The sequence below is a fragment of the Halichoerus grypus genome, chromosome 1 (genome assembly GCF_964656455.1).
Source record: "Halichoerus grypus chromosome 1, mHalGry1.hap1.1, whole genome shotgun sequence".
Classification (NCBI taxonomy): domain Eukaryota; kingdom Metazoa; phylum Chordata; class Mammalia; order Carnivora; family Phocidae; genus Halichoerus; species Halichoerus grypus.
The window spans coordinates 206,150,954-206,174,392 of NC_135712.1; the positions used below are offsets into that span (position 1 = coordinate 206,150,954).

The window sequence follows — 23,439 nt, forward strand, 5'->3', positions numbered from 1 at the left end:
AATTTTATTAATTTGGGTCCTTTCTCTTTTCTTTTGGATAAGTCTGGCCAGTGGTTTATCGATCTTATTAATTCTTTCAAAGCACCAACTTCTAGTTTCGTTGATCTGATCTACTGTGTTTCTGGTTTCTAATTCATTGATCTCTGCTCTAATTTTAATTATTTCTCTTCTAATGCATGGCTTAGACATCATTTGTTGCTTTTTCTCTAGTTCTTTAAGGTGTAGAGTTAGTTGGTGAATTCGGGATTTTTCTACGTTTTTGAGTGAGGCTTGGATGGCTATGTATTTCCCCCCTTAGGACCGCCTCTGCAGTATCCCATAGGTTTTGGACTGATGTGTTTTCGTTCTCATTAATTTCCATGAATTGTTTAAGTTCTTCTTTGATTTCCTGGTTGACCCAAACATTCTTGAGCAGAGTGGTCTTTAGCCTCTAAGTGTTTGAATTTCTGCCAAACTTTTTGTTGTGATTGAGTTCCAGTTTTAAAGCATTGTGGTCTGAGAATATGCAGGGAATAATCTCAATCTTTTGGTATCGGTTGAGACCTGATTTGTGACCCAGTATATGGTCTATTCTGGAGAAAGTTCCATGTGCGCTCGAGAAGAATGACATTTACAGGGACAATCTATAAAAACAACGTCTTTACAGGCAACATGATGACAATTCATTCATATCTTTCAATAATCACTCTCAATGTGAATGGCCTAAATTCTCCCATAAAATGGCACAGGGTTGCAGATTGGATAAAAAGACAGGACCCATCCATATGCTGCCTACAAGAGACTCATTTTGAACTTAAAGATACATCCAGACCGAAAGTGAAGGGATGGAGATCCATCTTCCATGCCAGCAGACCTCAAAAGAAAGCTGGGGTAGCAATTCTTTTTTTTTTTTTTTATTGTTATGTTAATCCCCATACATTACATCATTAGTTTTAGATGTAGTGTTCCATGATTCATTGTTTGTGCATAACACCCAGTGCTCCATGCAGAACGTGCCCTCCTCAATACCCATCACCAGGCTAACCCATCCTCCCACCCCCCTCCCCTCTAGAACCCTCAGTTTGTTTTTCAGAGTCCATTGTCTCTCATGGTTCTTCTCCCCCTCCGATTTCCCCCCCTTCATTCTTCCCCTCCTGCTACATTCTTCTTCTTCTTTTTTTCTTTCTTAACATATATTGCATTATTTGTTTCAGAGGTACAGATCTGAGATTCAACAGTCTTGCACAATTCACAGCGCTTACCAGAACACATACCCTCCCCAGTGTCCATCACCCAGTCACCCCATCCTTCCCACCCCACTCCCCACTCCAGCAACCCTCAGTTTGTTTCCTGAGATTAAGAATTCCTCATATCACTGAGGTCATATGATACATGTCTTTCTCTGTTTGACTTATTTCGCTCAGCATAATACCCTCCAGTTCCATCCACGTCGTTGCAAATGGCAAGATCTCATTCCTTTTGATGGCTGCATAATATTCCATTGTATATATATATACCACATCTTCTTTATCCATTCATCTGTTGATGGACATCTTGGCTCTTTCCACAGTTTGGCTATTGTGGACATTGCTGCTATAAACATCGGGGTGCACGTACCCTTTCGGGTCCCTACTTTTGTATCTTTGGGGTAAATGGGGTAGCAATTCTTATATCAGACAAATCAGATTTTAAACTAAAGTCTGTAATTAGAGACACAGAATGACACTATATCATTCTTAAAGGGTCTATCCAACAAGAAGATCTAACAATTGTAAATATCTATGCCCCCAACATGGGAGCAGCCATCTACATAAGGCAACTGTTAACCAAAATAAAGAGTCATATTGATAATAATACGTTAATTGTAGGAGACCTCAATACTCCACTCTCAGCAATGGATCATCTAAGCAGAAAATCAACAAGGAAACAAGAGCTTTGAATGACACACTGGACCAGATGGACCTCATAGATATTTACAGAACATTCCACCCTAAAACAACAGAATACTCATTCTTCTCCAAACTAATTTTTTAATGATTTATTTATTTATTTGAGATAGAGAGAGAGCAGGGAGGGGAGGGGCAAAGGGAGAGGGAGAGAGAATCCCAAGCTCTGCGCTCAGTGCAGAGCTTATATCAGAACTTCATTCCTTTTGATTGACAAATAGTATGCCTTCATGAGGTTATACACATTTGATTTATCCATTCATCGTTTCATGGACATTTAGGTTGTTTCTGCTTTGAGGCTATTATGAATAATACAGCAATTAACATTCATGTACAAATTGTGCAGATATATGTTTTCGTTTCTTTTGGGTAGATACCTAAGAGTGGAATTGCTGGGTCATATAGTAACTCTACGTTTAACATTTTGAGAAATTGCCAGACTGTTTTCCAAAGTGGTTGGACCATTTACATTACCACCAGCAATGGATAAGCATTCCAATTTCTCCACATCATTGCAAACACTTGTTATTTGGGGGATTTTTGATATTATAGCCATCTCGTAAGTATACAGTGGTATCTCATTCTGATTTTAATTTTCGTTTACCTAATAACTAATGATGTTAATGATATTTTCATGTGCTTATCAGCATTTTGTATATCTTCTCTGGAGAAATGTTTATTCAAATCTTTTGCCCATTTTTAAAAGTTTTTTTATTTAAATTCAACTAGCCAACATATAGTACATCATTAGTTTCAGATGTAGTGTTCAATAATTCATCAGTTGCATATAACACCCAGAGCTCATCACATCATGTGCCCTCCTTAATGCCCATCACCCAATTACCCTATTCCCCCACCCAACTCCCCTCCAGCAACCTTCAGTTTGTTTCCTATAGTTAAGAGTCTCTCATGGTTTTTCTCCCTTTCTGATGACTTCCCATTCAGTTTTCCCTCCCTTCCCCTATGATCCTCTGCACTGTTTCTTATATTCCACATATGAGTGAAACCATACGATAATTGTCTTTTTCTGATTGACTTATTTTGCTTAGCAAAATACCCTCCAATTCCATCCACATCAATGTCAATGGTAAGTATTCATCCTTTCTGATGACTGAGTAATCTAAATACTCCACATCATTTGGCATCAGGGAAATACAAATCAAAACCACAATGAGATACCACCTCACACCAGTCACAATGGCTAAAATGGACAAGTCAGGAAACAACAAATGTTGGCAAGGATGTGGAGAAAGGGGAACCCTCTTACACTGTTGGTAGGAATGCAAGCTGGTACAATCACTCTGGAAAACAGTATGGAGGTTCCTCAAGAAGTTAAAAAACAGAGCTACCCTATGACCCAGCAATTGCACTACTAGGTATTTACCCCAAAGATACAAATGCAATGATCCCCAATGTTTATAGCAGCAATGTCCACAATAGCCAAACTGTGGAAAGAGCCCAGATGTCCATTGACAGATGAATGGATAAAGCAGATGTGGGAGATAGATAGATAGATAGATATAGATATATGTATAGTTATATATATATATGAATGTTTTTTATTTAAACTCCACTTAGTTACCATACAGTGTAATATGAGTTTCAGGTATACAATACAGTGATTCAACACTTCCATACATCACCCGGTGCTCATTACAACAAGTGCCCTCCTTAATTCCCATCACCTTTTTCACCCATCCTCCCTGGTAATCATCAGTTTGTTCTCTATAGTTGAGTCTATTTCTTGGTTTTCCTCTCTTTTTTTCCCCCAAGATCATTGGTTTTATTTCTTAAATTCCACATATGAGTGAAATCCTATTGTATTTGTCTTTCTCTGACTGATTTATTTCACTTAGCATAATACTTTCTAGCTCCATCCATGTCATTGCAAATGTAAGATTTCATCCTTTTTGATGGCTGAGTAATATTCCATTGTATATATAAATCACACCTTCTTTATCCATTCATCAGTTGATGGACATTTTGTCTCTTTCCATAATTTGACTATTGTTGATAATGCTGCTATAAACATTGGGGTGCATGTAGCCCTTTAAATTAGTATTTTGTATTCTTTGGGTTTTTAATTGGGTTATTTGTCCTATTATTGGGTTGTAAGAATTCTTTATATAGTCCAGATACCAGACCTTGTGAGACTTTGAGCTGCAAATACCTACATCAGCTTTAAGAGTAGTGTTGTATATATTCAAATTTAGAAAATCTTTGAACTAGAATTAGAATTGTCATAGCAACAGAAGCCTTGACTTGTCCATTAGCATTTTCTCCCTTTTCTTGAGATTATGCAAATTTAGTAGAAAATTTTCTAAATAAGTACAATCTTTGGAGACCCTTTGGTTTTCAGCTTTCAAAAATACTCAAATAACAGTATTAAGCCAACCACATTACTCTCACATCAGTACTTAAAATTCCTGTGGTTTATCAGCATATCAAAAATTCTAATCCCAATACTGCAAGCAATAACCTGACTTCTCCTGTCTCTCCTGTCATTGCCACCACCATAGAACTGTCCCTGAAGGTGCAAGAGCAAGGAATCGGGGATGTCACCTTGGGCCAGAGCCATGCAAAGATGCATCTGAACTGGGATGTGGCACAGGGATCCAGTGACTTTGGTAATGACTAAAATGGAGAACGGAAGGCCACTGAGACCTTGCGATGGGACAAGACAGCCAGGATGGGCCATGCACAGAATTAAAGATTAAAGGAAAGTGTAGGGTGGGTGGGGCTACAGGGGAGAGTCCGTCTGAGGAGGAAGGGGCCCTTTTGGGCACCCCAAAGTATCAACATTGGTCTCTTCCTACAGGCCCTTCTGTGGTGGGCCTTGTCTCCACTCCAGGGATGGGCAGGTTGCTGGCTGAGGTCCCCCTGGTCCTGGAGCCTGAGAAGCAGGCAGTTCTGCATGATGCACACAAGGGCACGGTGCAAGGAGTCTCCTCTGTCCTGCTCTCAGATGTCAACTCTGCCTTTATGAGCAACAGGGACACCCAGAACCTCAGCTCCCCCATCACCTTCATCTTCTCCCACCATGTGAGTGCTGGTGAGATGGGGATGTGGAAGGAGCCTGGATCCTGGGCAGCCTCACTGCTCAGCTCAGCCTTGGGGCTCTGGGGAGCTCCCCTGCCAGTGATTGCCTCCCCAGTATAGTCAGCCCTTCCTGAGTCAGCTCTGAGTCAGCCTCTCTGAGCACCAGAACCACCAACCAGCTCACTCCTATGCCCTGTTCCTACAGTCAGTGACCCCTGGGCCAAGGGAGGAGGTGTTCTGCGTCTTCTGGAAACATGGTCAGAATGGATATGGTCACTGGTCCACCACAAGCTGCAGGATGGTGGCCACCAGAGGCACCAACACCACCTGCCAGTGCACCCACCTCAGCAGCTTTGCCATCCTCATGGCCCACTACGATGTGCAGGTGAGAGCCCTAAGAGGGGCCATGGAGACAAGGATGCTAGGGACTGCAGGCACCAGAAAGGAACAGATGTGATGAGAGAGGTCAGAAGGGAGCCGGGGAGAATGGCAGCATCAAGGGCCAAACCATCATCCTCTCCTGGCCAGGTGACAGGATTACTTCTTCAGGGGGAACCAAGAACTGAGATTCACCCAGGTGACAGCAAGTAAGGATCCACATGGAGATAAGAATGAGAACTCTTTTAGTTAAATGGCCAGGCCTCATAGGAATCCAGACAAATTCAAACAGCACCCCCAAAACAGTGTGCTTCCTCCTGCCACTTCGCTAAAGAATAAAATACGTTGTACAAGTTTTCCCAGTTAAATTTTTGAAGAGATGAAAACTATGGTTTAAAACTCAAAAGCAACAAAAGGAGTAACATTGAAAAGTCTCTTTCCCACCCATGGCCCCCAGTGATCAGAGTCCTTGGAAGAAATCTCAGTTTCTTTTTGGCCCTTTTATTTATTTTTTAAATGTTTAAAAGTTAGGTTGCTTTTATTTATTTTATTTTATGTTATTATGTTATGTTAGTCACCATATAATACATCATTAGTTTTTGCTGTAGTGATCCATGATTCATTGTTTTCATATAACACCCAGTGCTCCATGCAGCACGTGCCCTCCTTAATACCCATCACCAGGCTAACCCATCCCCCCACTCCCCTTCCTTCTAAAACCCTCAGTTTGTTTCTCAGAGTCCATAGTCTCTCATGGTTCATCTCTCCCTCCACTGTCCCCCCCTTCATTTTTCCCTTCCTTCTCCTAATGTCCTCCATGCTATTCCTTATGTTCCACAAATAAGTGAAACCATATGATAATTGACTTTTTCTGCTTGATTTATTTCACATAACATATTCTCCTCCAGTCCCAACCATGTTTGAGTCCTTTTAGAGATATTTTATGTAAAAACAAACTAATACATATAATGCACAGTTTTATTTCCACTCAAGCCATTGCCTACCATATTCACTCTTATGTATTTTTTCCACTTAAAATACTTGTGAGATTCAATATTGATACATAGAGAACTTTATCATTCATTTTTACATCTGCATAACTTTCCATTCTGTGGATGTTCCATACTTTAACCAATCTCAAATGATAAACATTTTCTTTGTAATATTTGGTTTCTACAATGTTGCAGTAACATTACTAGTTCATTTGTAGTTCTAATATATATATTATATCTATACGTATATGTGTATCTGTATCTTTATCTCCACATTTCAACACATTTCTATAGCCAGCCAATGGATTCTTTTAAATTTTAAAGTAAGGTAACTATATTGTCATTCTTGGCTATTTCCCCACCATCCATGCAAGGTGTTTAAGTGTATAGATTTGACTTTTCTTTCATTTTTGAAAATGTCTTGAAATCTCTTTTTCAACATTTGTTCTCTTCATTGGTTGGGTTTTCTTCATTGAATGCATATAGTGGCTCTCATTTGCCTGGTTCCCATATTTCCTTCTCCTCTGAAGTCCTTTTACTTCTCTCCTTATATTAATATTCTTTTATTATTATGTTCAGTTAGCCAACATATAGTATATTATTAGTTTTTGATGCAGTGTTCAATGATTCATTAGTTGCATATAACACCCAGGGCTCATCACAACGCATGCCCTTCTTAATACCCATCAGCTTGTTACTCCATACCCCCATCCTCTTCCCTTCTGTAACCCTCAGTTTGTTTCCCGGATTTTTTTGACAAGCATCTTTCAACTAACATCTTCTTTCATGAAGATAGAAGTGTTTTCTTTTTTTAATTTAAATTCAAGTCAGTTAACATATAGTGCATTATTAGTTTAAGGGGTAGAGTGTAGTGACTCATCAGTTGCATATAACACCCAGTGCTCATTACATCACGTGCTGTCCTTAAAGCCCATCACCCAGTTACCCCATCCCCCCACCCACCACCCCTCCAGCAACCCTCAGTTTGTTTCCTAGAGTTAAGAGTCTCTTATGGTTTGCCTCCCTCTCTGTTCTCATCTTAATTTATTTTTCCTTCCTTTCCCCTGAGTTCTTCTGTTTTCTTTCTTAAATTCCACATATGAGTGAAATTATATGGTAGTCTTTCTCTGACTGACTTATTTCACTTAGCATAATACCCTCTAGCTCCATCCATGTCATTGCAAATGGCAAGATTTCATTCTTTTTGATGGCTGAGTAATAGTCCATTGTATATATTAACATAATTTTGCCCATTTTTTCATTCCTGTTCTCTACATCTCTTTTTTTTGGTTTTGTTTTTTGTTTGTTTGATTGTTTAATTTTATTTTATTATGTTATGTTAGTCACCATACATTACATCATTAGTTTTTGGTGTAGTGTTCCATGATTCATTATTTGCGTATAACACCCAGTGCTCCACACAATACATGCCCTCCTTAATACACATCACCGGGCTAACCCATCCCTGCATCTCCCTCCCCTCTAAAACCCTCAGTTTGTTTCTCAGAGTCCATAGTCTCTCATGATTCATTTCCCCCTCCTATTCCCCCCCCCCTTCATTTTTCCCTTTCTACTACTTTTTCTTTTAACATAAAATTTATTATTTGTTTCAGGGGTACAGGTCTGTGATTCATCATCTTACACAATTCACAGCACTCACCATAGCACATACCCTCCCCAATGTCCATCACCCAGCCACCCCATCCCTCCCACCCCCCACTACTCCAGCAACCCTCAGTTTGTTTCCTAAGATTAAGAGTCACTTATGATTTGTCTCTCTCTCTGGTTTCATCTTGTGTCATTTTTTCCTCCCTTCCCCTATGGTCCTGGGTCTTGTTTCTCAAATTCCTCATATCAGTGAGATCATATGATACTTGTCTTTCTCTGATTGACTTTTTTCGCTTAGCATTATACTCTCTAGTTCCATCCACGTCGTTGCAAATGGCAAGATTTCGGGTTTTTTGATACTGCATAATATTCCATTGTGTGTGTGTGTGTGTGTATCACATCTTCTTTATCCATTCATCTGTTGATGGACATCTTGGCTCTTTCCATAGTTTGGCTATTGTGGACATTGCTGCTATAAACGTTAGGGTGCACGTACCCCTTCAGATCACTACATTTGTATCTTGGAGGTAAATACCTAGTAGTGCAAATGCTGGGTCATAGGGTAGCCCTATTTTAAACTTTTCGAGGAACCTCCATACCGTTTTCCAGAGTGGCTACACCAGATTCCATTCCCATGAACAGTGTAGGAGGGTTCCCCTTTCTCCGCATTCCCGCCAACATCTGTCCTTTCCCAACTTGTTAATTTTAGCCATTCTGACTGGTGTGAGGTGGTATCTCCTTGAGGTTTTGATTTGGATTTCCCTGATGCCAGGTGATGTTGAGCACTTTTTCATGTGTCTGTTGACCATTTGGATGTCTTCTTTGCAGAAATGTTTGTTCATGTCTTCTGCCCATTTCTTGATTGGATCATTTGTTCTTTGGGTGTTGAGTTTGATAAGTTCTTTATAGATTTTGGATACTAGCCCTTTATCTGACAAGTCATTTGAAAATATCTTCTCCCATTCTGTCGGTTGTCTTTTGGTTTTGTTGACTGTTTCTTTTGCTGTGCAAAAGCTTTTTATCTTGATGAAGTCCCAATAGTTCATTTTTGCCTTTGTTTCCTTTGCCTTTGATGATGTTTCTAGGAAGAAGTTGCTGTGGCTGAGGTGAAGAGGTGGCTGCCTGTGTTCTCCATTAGGTTTTTTTTTTTTAGAGAGAAGCATTTTGTTTTTATTATTTTATTTTTTTGTTATGTTATGTTAATCACCATATATTACATCATTAGTTTTTGATGTAGTGTTCCATGATTCATTGTTTGTGTATAACACCCAGTGCTCCATTCAGTACGTGCCCTCTTTAATACCCATCACCAGGTTAAGCCATCCCCCCACTCCCCTCCCCTCTAGAATCCTCAGTTTGTTTCTCAGGACTCCTGTCTGACAATATCTTTCACCCATTTGGAGTCTATTTTTGTGTGTGGTGTAAGGAAATGGTCCAGTTTCATTATTCTGCATGTGGCTGTCCCAATTTTCTCAACACAATTTGTTGAAGAGACTGTCTTTTTTCCATTGGACATTCTTTCCTGCTTTGTCAAAGATGAGTTGACCATAGAGTTGAGGGTCCATTTCTGGGCTCTCTATTCTGTTCCATTGATCTATGTGTCTGTTTTTGTGCCAGTACCATACTGTCTTGATGATTACAGCTTTGTAATAGAGCTGGAAGTCCGGAATTGTGATGCCGCCAGCTTTGCTTTTCTTTTTCAACCTTCCTCTGGCTATTTGGGTTCTTTTCTGGTTCCATACAAATTTTAGGATTAGTTGTTCCATTTCTTTGAAAAAAGTGGTTGGTATTTTGGCAGAGATTGTATTAAATGTGTAGATTGCTCTAGGTAGCATTGATATTTTCACAATATTTGTTCTTCCAATCCAAGAGCATGGAACGTTTTTCCATTTCTTTGTGTCTTCCTCAATTTCTTTTTTTTTTTTTAATTTTTTTATTGTTATGTTAATCCCCATACTTCCTCAATTTCTTTCATGAGTATTTTATAGTTTTTTGAGTACAGATTCTTTGCCTCTTTGGTTAGATTTATTCCTAGGTATCTTATGGTTTTGGGTGCAATTGTAAATGGGATCGACTCCTTAATTTCTCTTTCTTCTGTCTTGTTGTTGGTGTATAGAAATGCCACTGATTTCTGTGCATTGATTTTATATTCTGACACTTTACTGAATTCCTGTATGAGTTCTAGCAGTTTTGGGGTGGAGTCTTTTGGGTTTTCCACATAAAGTGTCATATCATCTGCAAAGAGTGAGAGTTTGACTTCTTTGCTGATTCAGATGCCTTTTATTTCTTTTTGTTGTCTGATTGCTGAAGCTAGGACTTCTAGTACTATGTTGAATAGCAGTGATGATAATGGACATCCCTGCCATGTTCCTGAGCTTAGGGGAAAAGCTCTCAGTTTTTCCCCATTAAGAATGATATTCGCTGTGGGTTTTTCATAGATGGCTTTTATGATATTAAGTTATTACCCTCTATGCCTACATTCTGAAGAGTTTTAATCAAGAAAGCATGCTTTACTTTGTCAAATGCTTTTTTTGCATCTATTGAGAGTATCATATGGCTCTTGTTCTTTCTTTATTAATGTAGTGTATCACATTGATTGATTTGCGGATGTTGAACCAACCTTGCAGCCCAGGAATAAATCCCACTTGGTCATGGTGAATAATCCTTTTAATGTACTGTTGGATCCTATTGGCTAGTATTTTGGTGAGAATTTTGCATCCATGTTCATCAGGGATATTAATCTGTAGTTCTCCTTTTTGATGGGGTCTTTGTCTGATTTTGGGATCAAGGTAATGGTGGCCTCATAAAATGAGTTTGGAAGTTTTCCTTCCATTTCTATTTTTTGGATCAGTTTCAGAAGAATAGGTATTAATTCCTCTTTAAATGTTTGGTAGAATTCCCCTGGGAAGCCATCTGGCCTTGGGCTCTTGTTTATTGGGAGATTTTTTATTACTGCTTCAATTTCCTTACTGGTTATGGGTCTGTTCAGGTTTTCTATTTCTTCCTGGTTCAGTTTTGGTGGTTTATACGTCTCTAGGAATGCATCCATTTCTTCCATATTGTCTAATTTGCTGGCATATGTTGCTCACAACATGTTCTTATAATTGTTTGTATTTCTTTGGTATTGGTTGTGATCTCTCCTCTTTCATTCATGATATTATTTATTTGGGTCATTTCTCTTTTTTTTTTTTGATAATTCTGGCCAGGGGTTTATCAATCTTATTAATTCTTTCAAAGAACCAGCTCCTAGTTTCATTGATCTGTTCTACTGTCTTTTGGTTTCTATTTCATTGATTTCTGCTCTGATCTTTATTATTTCTCTTCTCCTGCTGGGTTTAGGCTTTATTTGTTGTTCTTTCTCCAGCTCCTTTAGGTGTAGGGTTAGGTTGTGTATTTGAGACCTTTCTTGTTTCTTGAGAAAGGCGTGTATTGCTATATACTTTCCTCTTAAGACCGCCTTTGCTGCATCCCAAAGATTTTGAACAGTTGTGTTTTCATTTTCATTTGTTTCCATGAATTTTTTAAATTCTTTAATTTCCTGGTTGACCCATTCTCCTGCTTCATTTGTAGGTGTTCAGAATGGTTTGATACCTATCTAGCTGAATTCCTGGGACCAAATGAAATTTAGGTGTCCTACTCCTCGGCCATCTTGCTCCTCCTCCTTGTTCTCTATATCTCTTAAACTATGCTTCAATAGGTCCATTTTTAATATGACCTCTTTAAATCTTGCCTTCATTTCTAGAGGGTTTTTTCCTTCTATTTATCTACTGGGCTTTTGTAACACACAACTTCTTAAGATTTCTCTTCTCTAATGCCTTATATCTCTGCTTTCCATTTCTTACTTATAAAGGCAAGCGCTTCCTTTGTTCAGGGTAAATAATGTCACAACTTTCTTCTGCTCCAAGTTAACAATTATTTCATGAGTAATCCTTACTAACATTTTTTTTTCTTTCTTCCTCCTTTATTTCTGGTGATATTTTGTATAATATTTTGTATAGATCTGTGTTTGTTCCTTTTGATCACTTATCTTTAAGGCAGATGGTGTTTCCTGGAGGAGTGATTTCCAAGGTATGTATGTAAAAACATGTTCAGGGCTATATTACAGGTTTTCATGGTTTTTATGTTAGTTTTAAAAATTTATCTAAGCAAAATTAGAAGTCAGCAGTGGGGCTTTCACATACAAAACCAGTTTTCCTCCACAACTAGAGCCAAACTTCTTCCTGCAAATATGGTTCTTTTGTATAATTAAACACTTAGCTTCAGCTCCTCTGAATCTTTAAATAAACTAGTACAAGGAGACTCCTGCCCACATCATTCTCACTGTTGTAATCGTGAAACAGATTATTCAGGTTTCCTCTGATGTGCACTTCCAGTCAGTCTTCTCTGATATTAACATCTCTTCCAATTATTCTCTATTTTCACAGAAAGTGGAAATGATGTTTCTGGTTTTCATTACACTTGTGACATTTGAAGCATTTCCAAGAACAGGTGTGTGTGTGTGTGTGTACGTGCAACCTTTGGGCCACCTTTTTCAATACCAAAATAATTAACTTTTTCTTGCAAACAAGGATTTCTTTAAAGCTTGATAAGTACTAGAATTTGGAATGAATCATTAGCAGTGGGGAGATATGGGAGGGGAGTAGGGGAAACAGATAAGTGCATGTGGTTTGTGGTCCATGTTATTTTTCCCAGCCCAAGAATATTATTATTTTTTAGCTGAGCTGGTACAAATACTCATGAAGGTGATCTCAGGTCATTGCAATGGGTAGGACTGAAGTATCACTTCCAGAAGAGCAACATGTAAAACTAAAAAACTTAGTTTCAGCATCAAAATACAACCCTAATAGTCAAAGGCTTGATATCCTGAAGGAGAATTATCCTGTCACACAGATACTGCTGAGTTTATATGAGCTCTACTTCTAGACATCAGACACTCAAGTAATTCATTTTTTAAAAAATTGATTTTATTGGGGTACAATATTATTGCAATAAAAATCAGATTATAAGTGTACACATCATAAGTATTCCCAATTCTAAACACCCTGTACTACAACTCTCACTGAGCTATAGAACCCTTCCATCACCTCAGAAAGCCACTCAGTACACTCTCAGTGTTCCCATCCCTACCCACAGGAAACCACAGATCTAATTTTATCACTATAGTTTACTTTTGACTACCCCAGAGTCATTCAATAGAGTAGAATTATTCTCCTTTGTGTCTGGCTTCTTTTACTCAACATTCTATGAGATTCTACCATGTTACTGTGTGTAACGTAGTTCATTCCTTTTTACTGCTATATAGCATCCTAATATATGATTATTCCACAAATTGTTTATCTGTCCTCCAGTTAATGGGCATTTGCATCACTTGCAGTTTGGGCTATTATGAATAAAGCTGATATAGAAGATTCTTTTTTTTTTTATGTTATGTTAATCACCATACATTCCATCATTAGTTTTTGATGTAGTGTTCCATGATTCATTGTTTGTGCATAACACCCAGTGCTCCATTCAGTACGTGCCCTCTTTAATATCCATCACCAGGCTAACCCATCTTAAAGATTGTTTTTGTGGACATTTGTTTTCATTTCTCTTGGGTAAATACCCAGAAATGGAATTGCTGAATCCTATGATAGGTGTATTTTAGCATTAGTGTATGTTTAACTTTATAAAAAAAACTCCCAAACTCCATTTCAAAACAGTTGTTACCTTTTATATTCTCAAATAGCAGTGTATGAGAGTTCCAGCTGCTCCATTTTGCTGGCATTTGGTACTATCAGGGTTTTTAAGTTTTGCTATTCTAGTCTGTGCTTTTAAAAACGTGACTGTGGGGCACCTGAGTGGCTCAGTTGGTTAAGTGACTGCCTTCAGCTCAGGTCATGATCCTGGAGTCCCAGGATCAAGTCCTGCATCGGGCTCCCTGCTCAGCAGGGAGGCTGCTTCTCCCTCTGACCCTCCCCCCTCTTATGCTTGCTCTCTCTCTCTCATTCTCTCTCTTAAATAAATAAATAAAATCTTTTTTAAAAAAATGTGACTGTGATCTCCTCGTTGACAGGTACCAGAAGGAGGATCCCGTGCTGGCTGTGATCACCTACCTGGGGCTGGACCTCTCTCTGCTATGCCTCCTCCTGGCAGCCCTCACCTTCCTGCTGTGCAAAACCATCCAGAACACCAGCACCTCGATCCACCTGCAGCTTTCAATCTGCCTCTTCCTGGCCCACCTGCTCTTCCTCATGGCCATTGACCGGACTGAGATCAAGGTACTGACACTGCCACAGAGGACCCCCTGCCCTGTCCTACGTGATGATCATTTTGTGGAGCATTGATAAAATAGCCTTGGGTCCTGAGGAGGTTAGAGGGGTAAGTAGCCTATTTCACATTGACTAATGAACTAGAAGACAAACCTTCTCCTGACAACGCGACCATATACATGAGAGTTCTCTTCAATGGCAAAGTATGGGAAAGGTCCCGGGGCCACCCTCCTCCCTGACAATCCCTCCTGGTGACACCTTTCTCCTCCCCCAGGTGCTGTGCACCATCACTGCGGGTGCCCTACACTATCTCTACCTGGCATCCTTCACCTGGATGCTGCTGGAGGGTCTGCACCTCTTCCTCTCTGCACGCAACCTGATGGTGGTCAACTACTCCAGTGTGAGCAGGGTCATGAAGAAGCTCATGTTTCCTGTGGGCTATGGAGTCCCGGCTATAATTGTGGCCATTTCTGCTGCTCCAGTCCTCTCCTTTATGGAACACCCACCCAGTAAATGCAAATTCTCACTGTCCTTATCTTCTCCAGTACAACCATGGCCATCATAGAACTAAGAGCAATTTAATTCCACTAGAACATGATAGGCAGAGAAAAGTCAGTGACCACTCCAAGGGCATCTACCTGGTGGAAGATTGCTTTCATTGAAGTGACTGTTTTAAGTTCTTAAGATTTAATTATTTTTAATTTATTAATTTTCATCTCATTTTTTACTTTTATTTAAATTCAATTAGCCAACTTATACTACATCATTAGTCTCATCCCATTTTTTTTCTTTTTCAATTTTTTATTTAAATTCCAGTTAGTTAACATACAACATTACTATTCGTTTCAGATGTAGAATTTAGTGATTCATCACTTACATATAATACCCGGTGCTCATCACAACAAGTGCACTCCTTAATCCCCATCACCCATTTAAACTGTCCCCCTACCTACCTCCCTCATCAACCCTCAGTTTGTTCTCTATATTTAAGAGTCCGCTTTCTGGTTTGCCCCTCTTTTTTCTTTATCCCCCTTTGTTCATTTGTTTTGTTTCTTTTTTTTTATTATGTTATGTTAATCACCATACATTACATCATTAGTTTTTGATGTAGTGTTCCATGATTCATTGTTTGCATATAACACCCAGTGCTCCATTCAGTACGTGCCCTCTTTAATACCCATCACCAAGCTAACCCATCCCCCCACCACCTTCCCCTCAGAAACCTCAGTTTGTTTCTCAGAATCCATAGTCTCCCATGGTTCGTCTCCCCCACCAATTTCCGCCCCTTCATTTCTCCCTTCCTACTATCTTCTTTTTTTTTTTTTTTAACATATAATGTATTATTTGTTTCAGAGGTACAGGTCTGTGATTCAACAGTCTTACACAATTCACAGCGTTCACCATAGCACATACCCTCCCCAATGTCTATCACCCAGCCACCCCATCCCTCCCACCCCCCACCACTCCAGCAACCCTCAGTTTGTTTCCTGAGATTAAGAATTCCACATATCGGTGAGATCATATGATACATATCTTTCTCTGATTGACTTATTTCGCTCAGCATAATACCCTCCAGTTCCATCCATGTCATTGCAAATGGCAAGATTTCATTCCTTTTGATGGCTGCATAATATTCCATTGAATATATATACCACATCTTCTTTATCCATTCATCTGTTGATGGACATCTTGGCTCTTTCCATAGTTTGGCTATTGTGGACATTTGCTTTGTTTCTTAAATTCCACACATGAGTGAAATAATATGCTATTTGTCTTTCTCTGATAAGATTTGATAATTTAATATTAATTATGAAGTATGTTAATAATTATATAGTATAATTATGTTTTATATTAATAATGATATATAAAATAATAATTATAAATTAATATATAGTGAACGTAGATGAGGTGACTATGTTTTATCTTTTAGATTTAATTATTTCATTTTTTGTGGGGTAGAGAAGCTTATATTCTTTTTATTAGTTTCAGGGGCAGAATTTAGTGATTCTTCAGTTGCATACAACACCCAGTGGTCATTACACCAAGTGCCCTCCTTAATGCACATCACACAATTACCCCCATCCTCCTTTCCTCCTGCAACCTTCAGTTTGTTTCCTATAGTTAAGAGTCTCTTATGGTTTGTCTTCCTCTCTGATTTCACTTTATTTCTCTTTCCCTTCCCCTATGTTCATCTGTTTTGTTTCTTAAATTCCACATATGAGTGAAATCATATGGTATTTGTCTTTCTCTGACTGACTTATTTCACTTAGCATAATACCCTCTAGTTACATCCATGTTGTTGCATATGACAAGATTTCATTCTTTTTGATGGCTGAGTAATATTCTACTGTATATATATACCACCTCTTCTTTATCCATTCATCCTTTGATGGATATTTGGGCTCTTTCCATTGTTTGGCTATTGTGGACATTGCTGCTATAAACATTGGGGTACACGTGCCCCTTTGAATCATTATGTTTGTATACTTTGGATAAAAACTTAGAAGTACAACTGCTGAGTCATAGGATAGCTCTCTTTTTAACTTTTTGAGTAACTTCCATATTGTTTTCCAGGGTGGCTGCACCAGTTTCCATTCCCACCACAGTGTAAAATGGTTCCCCTTTCTCCGCATCCTCACCAACATCTGTTGTTTCCTGAATTGTTAATTTTAGCCATTCTGACCAGTGTGAGGTAGTATCTCATTGTGGTTTTGATTTGTATTTCCCTGATGCCAAGTGATATGGAGCATTTTCGTTATGTGTCTGTTGGCCATTTGAATGTCTTCTTTGGAGAAATGCCTGTTCATTTCTTCTACCCATTTCTTGACTGGAATATTTGTTTTTGGGGTGTTGGGTTTGATAAATTCTTTATAGATTTTGGATACTAGCCCTTTATATGATAAGACATTTGAAAATATTGTCTCCCATTCCATAGGTTGCCTTTCATTCTTGTTGATTGTTTCCTTTGCTGTGCAATAGCTTTTTATCTTGATGAAGTCCCAATAGTTCATTTTTGCTTTTGTTTCCCTTGACTTTGGAGACGTGTTTAACAAGAAATTGCTATGGCTGAGATCAAAAAAGTTGCTGCTTGTGTTCTCCTCTATATTTTGATGGATTCTTGTTTCATGTTTAGGTCTATCATCCATTTTGAGTTTATTTTTGTGTATGGTGTAAGAAACTGGTCCAGGTTCATTCTTCCACATGTGGCTGTCCAATTTTCCCAACACCATTTGTTGAAGAGACTGTCTCTTTTCCATTGGATATTCTTTCCCACTTTGTTGAATATTAGGTGACCATGGAGTTGAGGGTCCATTTCTGGGTTCTCTATTCTTCAATTATTTTAAATAGTCAGTGCATATTATATAAATGACTATGTATTAGTATAATATTAATTGCATCTCATATATTAGTAAATGTCTATTAAAATATTCATTGTATTAATTGAGGGGGTTCTTTTAAAATCTAGAAAACAAAAGTGACATAAAGGGAGGCATTGATTTGTGTAAACTCCTTCTCTATCTTAATTTTAAAAGAAACGAAGGGTCATTTGGATGACGAAATAACTGTAACCACAGCTAAGATTTAAAAATCACTTCTGATATACAATCACTGTTCTAAATATTTTTCACATGTCAGCTCAAATCATCCCCCCAACAACCTGTGCAGTAGAAACTAGTAATAAGCCATATTACAGATGAGTAACTGAGGCACAAGGAGATTAACTAACATGGCCAAGATCACACAGCTGGTTGGTGGCAGAGCTGGGGTCACTTCAAGTCTGGTGCTCACATTATGCGCTTATCCTGATGACATGAGTGCTCAGCTGCATCAGGGAGCCCTGGCCAGCTGGCCTCCCTAGGGAGTTGAGCATAAAGGTCAATGACCTTTTTCCATAAAGGGCCAGATAATCAATAAATTCCAGCTTTGTGGGTCCTATGGTCTCTGCGGCAACTACTCAGGCCTGTCCTCAGAGCACAAACAGAACCACAGACAATTCAGGACGGAACGAGTGTGTGTTCCTATAAAACCTACTTATAAGAGCAGGCGGCAGCCGCCTGCTTTGCCAATGCCTACCTTCGAAGCTTCCCTTTGATGCTTCCCCCTGGGTCCATCTGACCCTCTCCCCAGTCCTCACACCTCCCACCTCACTCACAGCTCCCCTCCCTGGGGATAAAGTCCATCTCTGTCATTGCTCTCAGTGTGGCCTTGAGGTGCCTGACCTGTGAGTGTGTGAGTACCTGTGTCCTCATGAGGAATAAGTTATGTAATGCACGTGAGCCTTACTGCTGGGGCAGGCTCGCTGTTTTGTTTCATTTGGGGTTTTTTTGTACTCACTTCTTGGATGGTCCAAAATTTTCACCTTGTCTACACATACTCATCCTTCACATCTCAGCTTTAAAACAATTCAGTTCTTATGATTTGCCTCCCTCTCAATTTTCAACTTATTTTATTTTTCCTTCCCTTCCCCTATGGTCATCTGTTACACAGTGTTGTTTCAAAGTATAGGGCATTTTCTTTATGCTTCCACACACATATTTGAAAATACTTCTATCTTCATGAAAGAAGATGTTAGTTGAGAGATGCATTCTACACAGTTGTTTAAGTATACGGCACTTTCCTTATGCTTCCACACTTACATTATGGAAAGAGCCCAGATGTCCATCAACAGATGAACAGATAAAAAAGGAGGTGGCACTTATATTTACAATGGAATATTACTCAGCCACCAAAAAGAATGAATTCTTGCCATTGGTAATGACGTGGATGGAACTACGAGGTATTATGCTCATGAAATAAGTCAGTAAGAGAAAGACAAATATCATATGACTTCACATATATGTGGAATTTAAGAAAGAAAATGGATGTAGTGAAAAGAAGGGCCATATCCACCCCAGTGTTCATAGCAACAATGTCCACAATAGCCAAACTGTGGAAAGAGCCAAAGTGCCCTTCAACAGATGAATGGATAAAGAAGATGTGGTCCATATATACAATGGAATATTACTCAGCCATCAGAAAGGACGAATACCCAACTTTTACATCAACATGGATGGGACTGGAGGAGATTATGCTAAGTGAAATAAGTCAAGCAGAGAAAGTCAATTATCATATGGTTTCACTTATTTGTGGAACATAAGGAATAGCATGGAGGACGTTAGGAGAAGGAAGGGAAAAATGAAGGGGGGAATTTGGAGGGAGAGATGAACCATGAGAGACTATGGACTCTGAGAAACAAACTGAGGGTTTTAGAGGGGAGGGGGGTGGGGGGGTTGGGTTAGCCTGGTGATGGGTATTAAGGATGGCACATACTGCATGGAGCCCTGGGTGTTATACGAAACAATGAATCGTGGATCACTACATCAAAAACTAATGATGTATTGTATGGTGACTAACATGACATAATAAAATAAAATTTAAAAAAAAAGAAGATGTGGTCCATATATACAATGGAATATTACTCAGCCATCAGAAAGGATGAGTACCCAACTTTTACATCAACATGGATGGGACTGGAGGATATTATGCTAAGTGAAATAAGTCAAGCAGAGAAAATCAATTATCATATGGTTTCACTTATTTGCGGAACATAAGGAATAGCATGGAGGACATTAGAAGAAGGAAGGGAAAAATAAAGGGGGGTGGAAATCGGAGGGAGAGATGAACCATGAGAGACTATGGACTCTGAGAAACAAAATGAGGGTTTTGAGGGGAGAGGATGGGTTAGCCTGGTGATGGGTATTAAGGAGGGCACATACTGCATGGAGCACTGGGTGTTATACAAAAACAATGAATCATGGATCACCACGTCAAAAACTAATGATGTATTGTATGGTGACTAACATAACATAATAAAATTAAATTAAAAAAAAAAACAATTCAGTTCTTTCAGGGAAACCCTTTCCAACTATTGGGATCTCCTATACCCTGGACTAGATTATGGATCCAGCTACATATCCTCATAGCTCCTCATACTTGATAATAAAATTCATCATCTTGATTTTGTCTATTGTCTAATTGTTGATCCTCCAACTTCATCTGTGTCTCCCTGAGGACTGAGACCACTCTACCGTAATCCCAACTGGGTCTTCAGGGCCAAGCACAGATCCTGACACAGAGGATATACTTGATATTTGTCCAGAAAAAAAAGAAATATATATATATATAATTTATTTTACTGATTGATTCTTTTTTTTCCTTTAAAAAATTTATATTTATTTCTGCCAGCATTTCTGGAAGCCAAAACTTAAAAGAGCTCTTTGAAAGGAATTTATGTTTCTTAAAAACAACTTTATTACAGAACGCTTCACATGGAATAAGCTGAACATACTGAATGTATAAAACCTAATGGGTTTGGGAATAAGCATACACCCATGTATCCGTGACCACTATCAAGAGCATATACAAAGTTTCAGTAATATAAGATAAATAGGATCAAGATATCAACTATAAACCATTGCAACAGTAGATGACAGTGTTGTATGCTGAAAATTTGTTATGAGGATAGATCTTATGTTCAATGTTCTTACACAATGACAGCAATAGTAAAATAATAATAATAATAATGAAGGAGGAAGGAAGAAACATTGGGAAGGGAGGGGTATGTTTATTTATCAGTCCTTTGTCCATGAAAGCCAATATTTTCTTGAATCTCTTCCCATCTCTCTCTAAGATGCTGACTCCACACAGACAAAGGATTCATATGGACCTTCTTTGGCGCCGTCTGCACCATTTTCTCCATGAGTAATGGATGACATCAGAACAGCCTGCCTGCCCAGCTGAGGGTTATTCAAAGATTGGGTGTATCAGGAGGGTGACAGGCAGGGTGAGCAGTCATTCCAGTTGGCCCAGGACTGATGAGGGGCTCCCAGGAGGTGGGAATTCCCATTGTAAAACCAGGACTAAAGTGTTTCCTGAGATGTGGCACTTTCAGTGCTAAAATTTGGAATTCCCATGCAAACTGAACTGAAGTGGTCACCGGAGTTACAGGACAAACATGGGCCTGAGTTACTGGGTGTTTGGTTTGCTTTTCTAGGACTGTTAGAAAATACAAAAGCTTCTTCCCTGCCAGGTTAGGAGCTGGATGAGCTAGGACAAAGGTTTGCCAGATGTGGAGTGTAGTTAATATACCTGTGGGTTTTCTGCAGATTAATTTGGCTTTCTTTCTGATGACCTTCTGGATTGTGAAAACCAAGCTCTCCTCCATCAACAGAGATGTTTTTGCACTCTCAAAAACACCAACCATTTGGCATCTGTTCATTGTCTCCTCATTCCATCTTGTCATCACAGATAGACAAAATATGCTTCCTACCTTTTACACTAATTCCTCCACCTGCACACCTCCTGACTTCTCAGTAACTTCACATTACTGATCATACATTTTCTCTCTAATATATTTGGTCTCATGTCCTCAATAGCATCCTTTCCACCTGCTTTGCAACATGTTAAATCTCTCTCTGACACTGAAGTATTGTTATATATTTGATTCCTCCCTCTTCTTCCTCCAGATATTCGAACCTGGATTTTGCCTCCATCATTCTACCAAAAGAGCTCTCTCTTAGGCCTCCAATGTTCTCCACTTATAAATATCTTTTGGTCCTCTTAGCTTTCTTGACAGCACTTGGTACTCTTGGCAGTACTGGATGCTGTGTTTGCCTCCTCCATTTTGAAATACTCCTCTTGTGTGTCTGGCTTCTATGTCTCAACAGTCCTTGGAAAACTTGCTATCTTTCTACCTGAGCTTTCTTCATCTCCTTTATATTTCAACTATGAACTTCTATTCTCATAGTTTGGTACAAGATTTTATGATGTATGTAGGTTAATGTTTAGAAAAGTTAATAAGTACATTTCAAAGTGTACATCTTGCCTGTGTCTTAGAGGAGGCAGCCATGGGATGTAGAGGAGATTTTTCCTATTTTGCTGTATATATACATTGTTAACATTATTTTAAAAGAGAATATTCACATATTTGTGATCTGAAAAATAAAAAGAAAATTCTAAGTTGCTACAAAGCACAAAGAAATAAATTCACATGATATGGATAACTATCTACTTTTCACTTTAAACTGTTCACATCTACCCTCCGGGAGGGTATGTGCTATGGTGAACACTGTGAATTGTGTAAGACTGTTGAATCACAGACCTGTACCTCTGAAACAAATAATATATTATATGTTAAAAAAAAAAAGAATACAAATTTTAGGATTGTTTGTTCCAGCACTTTGAAAAATGTCATTGGAATTTTGATCGGGATGGCACTGAAGGTATAGATTGCTCTGGGTAGCATAGACATTTTAACAATGTTTATTCTTCCGATCCATGAGCATGGAATATTTTTCCATCTTTTTGTGTCTTCTTCAATTTCTTTCATGAGTGTTTTGTAGTTCCTAGAGTATAGATCCTTTACCTCTTTGGTTAGGTTTATTCTGAGGTATCTTCTGGGTTTTGGTGCTATTGTAAATGGAATCGTTTCTCTAATTTCTCTTTCTACAGTTGCATTGTTAGTGTATAAGAAAGCAACTGATTTCTGTGCAAGTTAGTACAGCCACTTTGGAAAACAGTGTGGAGGTTCCTCAAAAATTTTAAAATAGAGCTACCCTATGACCCAGCAATTGCACTCCTGGGTATTGACCCCAAAGACACAGATGTAGTGAAAAGAAGGGCCATATGCACCCCAATGTTCAGAGCAGCAATGTCCGCAATAGCCAAACTGTGGAAAGAGCCGAGATGCCCTTCAACAGATGAATGGATAAAGAAGATGTGGTCCATATATACAATGGACTATTACTCAGCCCTCAGAAAGGATGAATACCCAACTTTTGCATCAACATGGATGGGACTGGAGGAGATTATGCTGAGTGAAATAAGTCAAGCAGAGAAAGTCAATTATCATATGGTTTCACTTATTTGTGGAACATAAGGAATAGCATGGAGGACATTAGGAGAAGGAAGGGAAAAATCGGGGGGGGTGGGAATTGGAGGGAGAGATGAACCATGAGAGACTATGGACCTGAGAAACAAACAGGGTTTTAGAGGGGAGGGGGGAGGGGGGATTGGTTAGCCCAGTGATGGGTATTAAGGAGGGCACGTACTGCATGGAGCACTGGGTGTTATATGAAAACAATGAATCGTGGATCACCACATCAAAAACCAATGATGTACTGTATGGTGACTAACATAACATAATAAAATTTTTTAAAAATAATTAAAAAAATAAATGCAAAAAAAAAGAAGAAGATAGCAGGAGGG

General features: G+C 38.9%; 1 protein-coding gene across 1 annotated transcript in view; it reads left to right on the top strand.

Annotated features, from left to right (window-relative positions):
- The window catches only part of LOC118535420 (adhesion G protein-coupled receptor E2-like), a 35,391-nt gene extending 12,579 nt beyond the window's left edge, over positions 1-22,812 (top strand). Inside the window, exons 7-12 of the mRNA XM_078054399.1 lie at positions 4,445-4,552; positions 4,744-4,967; positions 5,170-5,349; positions 13,998-14,202; positions 14,468-14,702; positions 20,864-22,812. Of these exons, the coding sequence (XP_077910525.1) occupies positions 4,445-4,552; positions 4,744-4,967; positions 5,170-5,349; positions 13,998-14,186 (701 nt within the window). The 3' untranslated portion in view covers positions 14,187-14,202; positions 14,468-14,702; positions 20,864-22,812. The remainder of the gene's footprint in view (positions 1-4,444; positions 4,553-4,743; positions 4,968-5,169; positions 5,350-13,997; positions 14,203-14,467; positions 14,703-20,863) is intronic.
- Positions 22,813-23,439: the final 627 nt, after the last annotated feature.